General features: G+C 39.6%; 1 protein-coding gene across 7 annotated transcripts in view; it reads right to left on the reverse strand.

The window, feature by feature from the left end:
* Positions 1-13,231, reverse strand: part of dlgap2a (discs, large (Drosophila) homolog-associated protein 2a) — a 204,586-nt gene that overhangs the window by 14,599 nt on the left and 176,756 nt on the right. For all 7 annotated transcript variants that reach the window (XM_074660144.1, XM_074660151.1, XM_074660145.1 and 4 more), the window contains 2 exons: positions 9,944-10,003; positions 2,739-3,124 (listed from right to left, as the gene is read on the reverse strand). In XM_074660144.1, the coding sequence (XP_074516245.1) occupies positions 2,739-3,124; positions 9,944-10,003 (446 nt within the window). The remainder of the gene's footprint in view (positions 1-2,738; positions 3,125-9,943; positions 10,004-13,231) is intronic.

Here is a 13,231-nt window from a genome sequence, read left to right on the forward strand (position 1 = left end):
GTAATTAAAAGTGATTACAGACTTAACACACATCACTGGATCCAATTTGAAAGCCAATATAATTATCTATTTCTCTCACTCACATGCACTCACACACATACAAATACATTTACTGGCTCCCTGGCTTCTCCTTCCTTTCATTCACCTTCACTTCCTCTTTAACAGCGTCCGGCTCTTCCCGCTCTGCACTTATCTCACCCACACTCTATTTGATTTGTACCCCTCTCTGTTGGTAATGAATGAGCTAAATCCGAGCTGCATGCGTGTTGATTTGGAAAGGTGGTGCCCCGTTTGCATGTCGCCCACCGTGAAGTTTGGTGAAGCATGACATGACATGTTGCAGTTCTGCTATTTAAAATTAGCCCTCATCAGTGTGGTTAGGTGCCCCGATCGTCCTGGATGACTGACTGTGACCCTGACTAACAGGAAACTGTATGTGTGTGTGTGGTATTACATTTGAGAAAGTAGACAGTGATCTACTCACTGAGTGAGTGATACGGTGAATAAGATGCTGAGTGAATGACTGAGTGAGTGAGTCATTCGATCGATAAATGAGTGAACACTTTGGGGACAGAGTGAGCATATGAATGAATGTGTGATGAATTAGTGTTTTTGTATGTGAGTGAGTAATAACAATGTTTACATGAGGCAGTAAATTAATGTAACCTGGTTACTGGGAAACCTGCAATTACATTTCCAGGGACACTGGAAGTGTAGAATCATCTACCAGTTATTCTGTTAAACTGGGTGTTTATTAATGCGTGATGATGAGCACTAATACATGTTCAGATGTTATATATAGTAATAATAATGGTCCAAAATAACGAATTGCGTAGTTTTAAGTAAAAAAACTTCAACCTTCACTTTCTTGGGGGAGGACAACTAAAAAAAAAAACTCCCAATACTTCAACGGCTGCACAGCACCTATAAAAACCCAGGGAGAAACCTGCAAATCGTGTAAAATATTGTTAATTATTATTAAATATAAATGATCCTGGCCATTCAAATTAAAGCAAAAAACATGAATGTCACACAGCATTTAGTATGATGTCATTATAAAACCCCCAACTCTGACTGCCAGCGTCCCTGCCTATAGGTATACTATAGGTATAGGCATTTTACATGTACTAGTGATTATTGATGATGGTGCAGATACAGGCTCTGTTGAGAGAAAACAGCTTTTTTGTCAACTGTTTAGCTGAGACAACGGGCTTACTTTAAACATATTTGTTTTAGTTTCAGTTAAAATTTGAGTCACACATTGGACCTTGCCTAACAAACAAATCATTTTTACAGCTTGGGGTGGATGGCCAGAGTGCAAATGCAATTTAATCAAAGTTTGAATCTAGAGGCCATCTAGATCTAATACCACTAAGACACAAAATGCAGATATCTAAGAAGTGAAAAATATTTCCAGGCACAGTGTTGCCCCCTGTAGTTTTTGCTTATACAAACACATTTTTCAGTTTTTCACACACACATACAATCTGTACTATGCTTTCTTTCTGGTCAGTAAAAGCAACTTAAAGTCTAAAATCCTGTGGTGGAGGATTCTCGTCAGGATAAATTACTGTACATCAGTTTAATAGGCTGCTAGAACTAATGTGTTGGAGGCCATTTTTAATTGCTCCCATTTACACATAACTTGCTGCTGGGTATCCTCTAAGTTTTGGATGTGATACAACGCAGCGAGTGGAGCAGGATCAATTGACTTTGAAGGGATTATTTATTCGCTGGCTGACTCCCCGATGGCAACGTCTGACAGTCAGTGGCTTCTGTGTAATTTGGGTGTTAGGCCGATCTCCAGCCAAAAGACTCTCTTAATATCACCTCAAAAAAAAACAACCTTTAAGGTATGCTTGATTTATTTTTACAATAAACTTGAACAGCGCCCGACGACATTCAAACACCTTCAGAATGAGATTAATGAAGCTTTTATACCCCTTCAAATATTTGAACAGTTTTCAAGTTTAACTTTGCCCAGGACTTTAAGTAAATAGCATGAAATACTGAGTACACAGGGGAGAGATTAAAAGAAGAAAGTAGACGTTAATGAGGGGAAATAATGGTGATAAAGAGTGGTTGAGGGGGGGAGAACTGAAGTGTATGTGGACCAAGAAGAATACAGGGAAGCAAAATTACTTCTCCCTATGCACAGAGCAAAAGAGGACACCAACAATGGCTTTCAAATTCTAAAATTCACACAATAACTTTGATATTCTGCTTCGATAAATTACTATAAATGTCCCCGAGGTGATGGTGTGAGCTGATTCAGATTCCTCAACCTTAACCTTTAGACTGCGACTGGAGATCAACAACACCAGAACCTCAGCTTGTATCAGAGAATGAGGCAGACAAATCCAAGATAGGATCAGGCAGAGTGGGAGGTGGAGAGAGAAGAATAGATAAAGGGAGGGAAAGAGAGAGAGAAGGAGAGAGGGAGTGTGAGATTGGAAAGAAAGAGGAATAGGTACAGTAAATGGAGAGGGAGTGAATGAACCATGGAGTGAACTTCCATTCACTAAAACCTGCTCCGGCATGAGTTGAATCTTAATTGACGGATTGCGGTAAGATGACTCACTCTTTCTATTTTTAGCAGCTGAAAAGAGAACACTGTTTCTGAGTTGAATGTACGTGTGTGTAGTCTGGATCATTATGCAACCATGCATACGTTTGAGTTGTAAGAATTTTAGTACTCATTTGTGAGATCTTGTCATTATGCACACTTTGAGACTAACCTGTATCCCTATAGAGGACCGAGGCGTCTTCAAGTACTCCTCAGCCTTGGACACCAGGATGGCCTTGTCGCAGGTGAGCACCGAGCTGTGGCTGTCCGTGGACGGGTGTCGTTTCCCAGCCATGACTCCAGCTGCCTCCATGGCTATGGTCACCGCCTTGGCGCTGTCCAGGCTGTCGGTGGAGTTATAGAGGGCCCTGCATGGGTTCAGCCCCATGCTGAGGCCGTCAGGGGCCCACATCCCACCGTGAGGGTGCCTCCCGTCGTGATAGGCATCCTGGGTGGACTCGGTGCTGCTCTGGGCCGTAATGGAGATGAGGGGTTTGGAGGTTGTGCGGGGCGGGACTGGAGGAGGGGCCTTCTTGTAGTTGGGTGTGTAGGTGATGGCTGGAGAAGATGGAAAGACATAATTATAAGACATAATATTTCCATGCTGCATTTATATTATCGTGTCACTGCCATCACAGAAATCTATATGTACTTTATAAGTTCATTTGCACATTATTTCAGAGTCATTAAAGCTCAACAAAATAGAATTTTGTAAAGTTTTCATGATTTGGCCCATAAGAATGTATTATATATATATATCTCAGTAAAACATTCAACAATTAAAGACCTATTCATCTACTGAAAACCACAGTACATCCCGTAAAAGAGGAAAAGTGAAGTAAATTCCCAACCATCCACGGGAACTTTTGTACTAAATCATGAATATTGCCTCCTGTGTTTGACATCATCCTTCAGAAATATCTTTATTATTGCCAACAATAATGATTTAAGACCAAAACCAACAATGTATTAGTCTGTCTCCTAATACTTTCTGACTTTCCTACCTTGTGTGAGGCATAGGAATGCACCAATACATCGATACTGGATTGGATATCGGGGACAATGGGGCCGATCAATAAATAAATAAATAACAAAAACAAATAACAATTAATAAAGAACAATTCAGTAAATGTACATCTACATATTTATTTGTAACATTTTGTTTCACAAAGTTCGTAAAGCAATGTTTAAGTCAAGCCTGACGTTGCCTTACACATAAAAGAATGATCCCAGTCACTTCCACACAGTGAGGTATACAGCTCATTAATTAAACACTGGTATCGGATCGGTATTCTGTGACAGTCGATACCCAAAGCCCAGGCATTGTATCGATATCGGGACTGAAAAAGTCAGATCGGTGCATCCCTAGTGTGGCACACAGTCCCAAACATACAGTATACAGTAAGTTCCTACTGAGAAAATACAATCTTTAAAAACAAGCCATTTAAAATAATTTCCTAAAACAGCTGGACACTTAACTCAACCAGGAGTAAAGAGTGAATTCATTGGGGACTATTTTCAGCGGCGGTTTAATACACACTCACACTCTATTTTTTGAAAGCAGGATGTCACCCAGTGCAACAGTAAGGCTCAGTGATGTGTTTTTCTTATATAGTTTTTGGACATCAACGGAGCTCTATGGCAGAGATTTAATACTTGTTAGTAGGATCAATTCGTTGTTGGTTTTGGTCTTTTCATGGGATTTGTTTACAAAAATAAAATTGTAGAACATCATCAGACTTTTCTTTTAAACATCTGCCATCAATCCTCCTGATTGCTGATTGTTATTTCCCTCGTAGTAGTGTTTTATTGTTCTGTTAGTAATAAACCTACTCTATCTAGAAGTCAATTAAAGCTACTGGTGTCTTACCAGACTGTAAGCCTGTTTTTGACTAAAATGATTTCACTGGGACACATAAGGGTGTGAATCTACACATTCCTCTCAAGATCAGTATATGGCAGAAACAGCATGCAGGCACCACATATTCCCATTTGTCATATGACAAACAAGCTGATTAAGGAAAGTACTTTCAAATGTATTAGCAATTAATATTATTGCTTAATTAACTCACTTTTATTACTTAATGACCTCATTAGCATACATGGTGAGCTATATCGTGGCGGGACATTAGGCAGCGACGCCGTTTGTTTCCCAACTTGATGAAACGTAGCTGGTGGCTAAATATGTATAAGCATTATTAGGGCAAACTGCTGATCATCTTATCGATCCAAGCTCCTGCCTGAGTGAGTACTTTCTGTTCAAGAAAGCGCGGAAACCGTTTTTCCTCCTCTTTTGTTCACTTTGCTCAGATAAGGGAGTGGATGGTTGGAAATGTGGGCTCTGAATATATATTTTTGTGAATAATGAATAAGTCAAGAGAACATCAAAGCTTCTGTGCCACGAGACACTCATCAGACATGGATGATGGTAAAAAAAACAACACAGAAGTATTCAACAGTACTCATGTGTGGAGGATCCCGGTGAGGAGATACCGCTCAAGGAAGCCTGACAACTCTCATCTTCTTATTCTGTCCATTTTATGACAGAAAGAGGGGGGGATTACTTTCTTTCAAGTGCAAATGAGAATATGGACTTAATCCACAGAGAGATGGACTTGAGGAATGGGTCATGAACGCCTTCTAAGCTTCGACGTGTCTTTATTTTCAAGCGAGGCTTTCAGAGAAAAGCTCACTCGGTGTGGTTACGGGCTGAAACATCAGAAGCGCAAGCCGTGTTTAGTGTGTTTTGATCAAAGCTGAGAGGGTGCCAGGTACCTCGGAGCCAAGAGCAGAAGAAAGAAAGGAGGCGAGGAGGAAGAACAGCGAGTCACGCTGCAGGTTAAGTTATGGGTTATCGTTTTCCTTGACAAAGAGCTAAACCGTGTTGAACTCTGTGTTTCTGTTTCCGTCTTACAAATGATTACATCACACAAAGCAATTAAGGAAGTCCTTATGAGACCAAAACGTGATCCATTTTGAGTTCTAATGAGCTGCACCCCCCAAGCGGGCTCTCAAAAGTTGTGGCGTAGAATTAATAGCATTTCAGCCTAATTGCATTGTAGCCATGAACAAACACATCGTTGTCTGGAACAAGAGCTTGCAACCCTTTTTAGAAGGAGCATCATTTATGGTCAGAATAAAACACAGGGCTTCAGCACAAACCTGCAACACCTTTTGGCCTCTTTCCCACCCATATTTTGGTCGTGTTTATAAATAGCTACACGTCTGGTCTTTGGAGAGCGTTCTGCTCCGAGGGCTTAATGACTCATGCTGCTGTCCATTCACAAAATTAACTTCCCATGGATGAAGAGATGCATTAGGGAAGCACAAGGAAGATGGGGGAGTGAGAGAAAATAGAGGTGTAGAGGTGAGAGGGGGGAATGGGAGGAGAGTGGATCTGTGCAGACAGAAAGAGAGGGTTTGTGTGTGATAGAGAGCGAGGATAAATCAGGGAGCGAGGAGAGATCAAAGGAGGAAGGAGATGACCCAGTCAGGGGGCATGATTCAGCAGGAGGACCAAAATAGAGCCATTATTAGCCAGCCAGTCGTGCAAAGGCGAGTCATAACTCTTGCTCCCATCTTTGCAGTGGCAGTATTACTCAGCATTTAGATTTCATCTGAAGTGAACACAGTCAGTGCACGCTCGCTCACTCCCTCTCTCACTCACTCACTCACTCGCTCGTTCGCTCGCAGTAAAAGTGTTGCAAATCCCTACAACGTCAACGAAATGTTTCACTTCACATTGTACAGGAATATGAGAATAAAGCAGTGTGCAGACTGAGAGCATAACCATGAGAGGTGTTCACGAATGAAGCTCATCGATTGTAATTAGGGCTGTCAAAGTTAACGCGATAATAAGGCGTTGACGCAAATTCGTTTTAACGCCACTAATACCTTTAACGCATTAACGCAATCGCAGTTTTAAAGCTAGATAGTGACGATGGTATCACATGAAACTACAAAGCCTAAAGAATCCATTGGCACCAACCATGTCATACTAGCACGTCGGGAAGGAGGCTAAATAAGGCTCCTAACTTCTGCTAAATTTTGGCGAGGAAAACTTTCATGGCCATTTTCAAAGGGGTCCCTTGACCTCTGACCTCAGGATAAGTGAATGAAAATGGGTTCCATGGGTACCCACGAGTCTCCCCTTTACAGACATGCCCACTTTATGATAATCACATGCAGATTGGGGCAAGTCATAGTCAAGTCAGCACACTGACACACTGACAGCTGTTGTTGCATGTTGGGCTTGAGTTTGCCATGTTATGATTTGAACATATTTTTTATGCTAAATGTACCTGTGAGGGTTTCTGGACAATATATGTCATTGTTTTGTGTTATTAACTGAGTTCCAATAATAAATATATACATACATTTGCATAACGCAAGCATATTTGTCCACTCCCATGTTGATAAGAGTATTAAATACTTGACAAATCTTCCTTTAAGGTACATTTTGAACAGATAAAAATGTGCAATTAATTGCAGTTAATCATGGACAATCATGCGATTAATCGTGATTAAATATTTACATCGACTGACAGCCCTAATTGTAATACATTTATTCAACAGACTGTTTCACCAGACAAAGTAGTGATCAAGCAAAGGCTGGATTATTATTCAGGAAAGGCAACAGCCCCAGTGCCCCGGACCACCCAAAAGCCCCAGTAAATTAATTAATTGCAAATTTTTAGCAAGGAATTTGCTCCATTACTTAAGTACAATATATCAAGGTGTGTTCTGTGTTACCTAATCTTGTGGCCTTATCTTGTTTTCAGATTTTATTTCAGCTTTCAGTGGTTCTCAAACCGGCAGCCATGCCTCTGCGTGGCCAGTGCACATGACTGGAGGAGAAAATGCAGAATGCATCAAAAGTTGAATTAATTAGATGTATCAGATTTATTTGTGAAGGAACAATGGCCAAGCAAGCATGGCTATCAAGATTTATTCAGACGGTAAAATGACGTGCGAAGTAAAAGACGGTCATATTTTGGACAAGGAAGGAAAGAAAAACGAATTATGCTCTTCAAATAAAAACAGTAAAATTAGTCAAATAAAAAATATGACAATTCAAATAGAGTAGATAATGTGAATACAGAATATGTAAAGCTTTGATATTTGGCATTCAGACCTGGTCACTTCCCAAAAAGGAAACACCAAGCTCAACAAAGCAGGAAGTGGGAGCATGAGATAAAAAGTTTGAGAGCAAGTGGTTAATATGGTTCATATTCCTCAATAATGTGTTCAAAAACTTGGGGCGAGGTAGTACTCTAACATTTAGGAGCCGGTTGCTGGTTATTTGTGTGAACCAAGTAAACCTCATAATAACTTCTTATGTAGCATGCAAGAAAATAGATAATATAAAAGCCATTCTACATCTACTCAATTGTCAACATGTCTTTATAAACATCTCCATGACAGCAAGATGTTTACCAGGTTCCAAGAAACAGTATGTACAGTGAGTACAGTTTAAAATAGATAGCGGCATCTTCAGAGGCAACTTAATGGATTCAGTGAGAATACTCTATTTAATCTCTCTCTCTGCCTCACACACACACGCACACACACTACTACAAACAACTACCACTGTGCCGGTGAGTCTGATTAACGCGAGACACAAAGGCAGTGATTCAACCACTCCATCTCTGTTAGGGCCTCTCTATCTATCAGGGCTGGCTTGTATGCTAACATGGGGGTGGGGTAGTGGGGAGCTGAGTGACACGCCGTTAAGAGTCTTTCTTCCCGATTGGATTTATCACTGTAAAGGAAATGCAGCAGTTTGTTTTGCAGCAGGCTTTTAAGGATATGTAAATGATGTGGAGCGAGGGAGAGAGAGGAAGATGGATGGTCAACTCCATTATTGGCACAGTGACGAGTGTTGCAGACAACATACATTAAAGAAATTAATATAAAAATAGCCAACAATAGATAACAACGAGAGTCGGAGTCACGACTCTCACTTAACTGACCCCGGATGGTTTGCAAAAGTTTAAAGATTGTGATAAATCACTGAGAACAAAAAACACTGTTTGCAACAAACAAAACACCCCATGTAGCAGCAAATGTAGTCGTTTCATGGCGAGTTTCTCTTGATCTGTGGATCAAGTACGTTCTTTTGTTCGCCTGTACTGTAAAGCCTCAGATGTTATCCTGCTGTTCATGGATGTCACGCTGCCGAATCTGTCTTTAAGTAACTCTTTTGCTCCCTGGTGACACATCTGTCACCAGTTAGATACATGCCACTGTGGTCTTAATCTCACCCTGCATGAAAACAAATCATCTTCTTGTCAACTAGACGAGTCACTAAAATGCACAACGGAAGCTATTAATGGAAACATCCAAAGGGTGGTGTATGTGTGTATGTGTATGTGTATGTGTGTGTGTGTGTATGTGTGTGTGTGTTTATGACTTTAGGATGGAGGGATGTTTCAAACAGGTGTCAGAAAGTGACGCTATCATAAATATGTCGAGCGACAGCGGAGAAAGCACTTTTAACAATTGAGCTCTGTCATGACGACAGTCTCAAACAAAGGAGGACAATGGTTTAGAATAGAGAGGTGTAGGCCAGTTGCATGAACCTAGTTCAAGACTAGTCTTGGCCTTAGACTAGTCTTAGATTGTCAGATTCCACTATATATATATATATTAAGACTGACTAAATTTGAGGTAGGAAAGTTAGCCACTTCTCCCCCTTTGCTAAGCCTCAGGTGAGAGCTTTGAGTTAACTATTTCAACTGTTTACCCACTACCTTTAGCTACTTTTTAGATAACTATTTCAATGATTTATCCATTACTTTTGGCTTACTATTTCAACAGTTTATCCATTACTTTGAGATAACTATTTCAATTGTTTACCCATTAATTTAGTTCATTTTCAGCTGACTACTTCAAGTGTTTATCCATAACTTTCAGTTAACCATTTCAAGTGTTTATCCATTACTTTCAGCTAACTATTTAAACTGTTAATCCATAATGTTTGGCTAAATTTTGGCAATTTTTTTTTTAACTTTTTCTCCATATTTTTTTGTATTCTTGTACCATATTCTTAAATTATTATTGACTGTGTAGTGGAGCAACTGCATCCTCCAGTCAGTCCAGCTGTGATAGGCCCAAGTGCTTCATGAAAAAATATATTCTAGTGAGAATGACTCAGTTTGTATTCAATAAACTCTTAATTGCAGGTTTCACTGCTTGTTCACTGAATGGTAACTTTTAATTCATTAAATGTGTGAATGTGTGAGTAATTGCAGATAATCAACATTATTAAAACGTGCTTAATAGCAACTTGCCTCAGGACAACTCGTGTTTCAGTTAAATAATATATCTTTCACATTGAAATGAAGTAATGGAGGATGCCCCAGGTAGCAGGATTACCTGGGGTCTGCTGGGGAGTCCGATCGATGCTGCAGGTGGAGGGGAGGCAGAACTGGATCCCTGAAAACAAGGGGGTGGGGTGGATATTCAGAAAAGTGGGCATTTCAGCCCAAACATAAAGTACAATCTATTTATATTACACAGAGTGGACATTAAGTAGCTCATACAATTACTATTTTTTCATCTTTGAATGTTCACTAGAATTATAAATGTTTATTGTGTACCATTTTCAGACAGACGCAGTGACCCGTGTTTGAGGTTGGTGTATATAGGTCAACATGCATCCCCTAACCTGGCTTCATCACCCTGCTCCCAACATGGATCTTACCAATGACATGAAACTGCTAAACTCTTACAAGATGACCAGATATAGAAAAGAGATTCAAAAAGTCATTACAACAAGCGCTTTTAATGAAATTCCCATCAAGGTCTGGTGTACTTTAATGGTTTAGCGGTACAGTTGCAGATGTTGGTCTTGTGTGATCCACACAAACCAGGGAGCAATTGATATTACCAGTCTGGTATAAATGGAGATTTTAACTTGAAAATAGAGAAATTGTGTAAGGAGGTTGATATGTTCTAGATACCAGTATGCCACCTTAATACAGACATTTTTTATTTTTTTTACAATAGGGTAGGAATGAATTTTCATTTCTATTTTTATGATTTGGTATTCAAAATACCATCCAATAAACATATTATTTTAAATACTTTACCCATTCTCAACCTCTCTCTTTTCTTATTTTTAGTCATTTTGCATTCAATGAGGATTTTGTCAAGAAAAAAAGTTCTGTTAAAGACTGCTTACAGTTGATACAACTGCTCATCATGGCTTTAATTGACACTTTTTCGACATATTGTGTATGTGGCAAGTGCTTGGTGAAGATATTTGGCATTGTTTAACCTTAGAATTGGAGAATGTTTCTGCAATTGCACTCCCCTTAAGCTGTATGACGTTCACAATAAATTAAAATAGACGTATACAGAAAGAAATCCAAACAATTACGTGAACTGCAGTAGAGCAGTTCACTCCTCTCGCATGCCATTGAGGGTATTGGTTTCCTTGTAAAGCATTTCAACAATATAAAAGTAAATATTGAGTTCTAATAAACACAAGGTTGGCTAGCATGTTTTCTCTGCAAAATCTACCTTCAATTGAGCAAACATTTCACACAACTACTCATCAGCATCATTACCTCTGTTCCAAAATTCACTGTTGTTGTATGCCAATATCTTTCATTGCATGACTGAATCCTGAAGCAGTTTATATTCAGATTACACCTTATGAATAAACATAATGTCACTAGAGTACAGGGTAAATTATGTGCTACTTTTAGACAACAATTTTGCAAATGAAAAGTTAAACATGGAAGGGGTCCAAGGAGGAAAAAAGGGTGGTGCGTTTGATGCCGGTGAAATGAGCAAAAAGAGCACAACAATACAACCTAATTAACATCCAACCCCTTTGAAAAGCTTTCTGATTCAGTCAATTTAGCAAACTTTCATAAAGTGCTCTGCACATATTCAATTCAAAACAACACACACAGGAAAATCCTTTTTTCTGGCAGCTCACTGATGTTCAGCTGAAAGACTCTTTTTGTTCCAGCACACTTTATTAGAGCACAGACTTCAGGGGGCGATTCCATATAGAGCCCATTAATTGGACAGATAGCACAGATATATCTTGTGATTTGCCTGGCTTTTTAGCTGTTCATTGCTGGTAACAGAATTCTGCATATCCTGTGGTATGTAGGCTCCTTTCATTGCACTGAATATCAAAATGAAACAATGAATAGAACCAAATACTTAACAATGAGGCACTGTATATGAAATGCACGAAACATTGAGGCCATCTGTCATGCACCATTACAACATCATTTTCATCAGTCAGTGTCACACATGTTAAAAAATAGCCACATGTTGTACACCTCTTTTCAGGAAGGAACACAATTCAACATGTCATTACACTCATGTCCCAGTATTACATTCTCAGTCTTTGATTCCTGAGCATTGAGATGATATCTTACAGTAAAAAATACAATATCACCTCTCGACAAGGCCTGTTATTACTATAGTCAGATTATCAGACAAATTTAATCATTATGTATTTTTTAAATAAATGTATACTTATACTTATTGTCCCTGTCTCCTACAAAATTACGTTCCCATACAACTAAGCTAGGGCTGCAACTAACGAATTTTCATCATCGATTAATCTGTTGATTATTTTCTCGATTAATCAATTAGTTGTTTGGTCTATAAAATGTCAGAAAATGGTGAAAAATGTTGATCAGTGTTTCCCAAAGCCCAAGATGACGTCCTCAAATATCTTATCTTGTCCACAACTCAAAGATATTCAGTTTACTATCATAGAGGAGCAAAGAAACCAGAAAATATTCACATTTAAGAAGCTGGAATCAGAGTTTTTTTAACTTTTTTTCGTTTAACAAAATGACTCAAAGTTTTTAATTGATTATCAAAATAGCTGGCGATTAATTTAATAGTTGACTAAACTAAACTGCATTCTCAATTATGTTTCGAGGGAAAGGTATTTTATCCCTGATTACAGTTGCCGTTTTAAACAGTTTCAAACACTTGGTTAACAAAAAAACAAACAAGACTCGGTCAAAACCGAGTATATGGCTGGACAGTGTATGGTCAGTCTGTGAATTTGTGGCTAAATTGTTACACAGATATTCAGTGGTCATGTCTATAATGTTAAATCCAGCGCTACATGTTCACCAGGTCCGGCGAGGACACGAGGGGACACGCTGCTCCACTCAACTGGCCGATCAAGTGGTGACGTACCCTCTCGTGGAATGCACCTGATTGGTTCCTGGTTTTCTGCTTGCTGTCTCAAACGAGAAACAACATGACAGCCTGCTCGTAAACTCTCTGTTATTCTATCTAAACAATCCACCAAGAAATAGGCGATACCACTGCTGAATCTTGTTTCATTTTAGAAATAGTTTGCCTAGTTTAATAGCTCGGTCCAAGTTCGTGAGCCGGACGCGTCGCACTGGACGGGTTCATTTGCATAAAGTTGAGATTTTACAACTTTATGGAAATACAGACCCTTTCCAATTCGCCACAACACTCCCACCATGCACTGGGCGACTGCTTCTCCTGCTTTCCATAGGAAATGAATGGAAGCAGCGAGGCAAAGCTCTGCTCATGGCAGGAGGAGCTTTTGCCGGGCGTGTAGCTCTCCACCTCCCGCCAAAGCTCTGACTGCAGGGAAGCCGGATCTGGGTCCGTCCGCAGCAGGCTGGTCACTGGACTCGTTGC

Source organism: Sebastes fasciatus, chromosome 15, assembly GCF_043250625.1.
Source record: "Sebastes fasciatus isolate fSebFas1 chromosome 15, fSebFas1.pri, whole genome shotgun sequence".
Taxonomy (NCBI): domain Eukaryota; kingdom Metazoa; phylum Chordata; class Actinopteri; order Perciformes; family Sebastidae; genus Sebastes; species Sebastes fasciatus.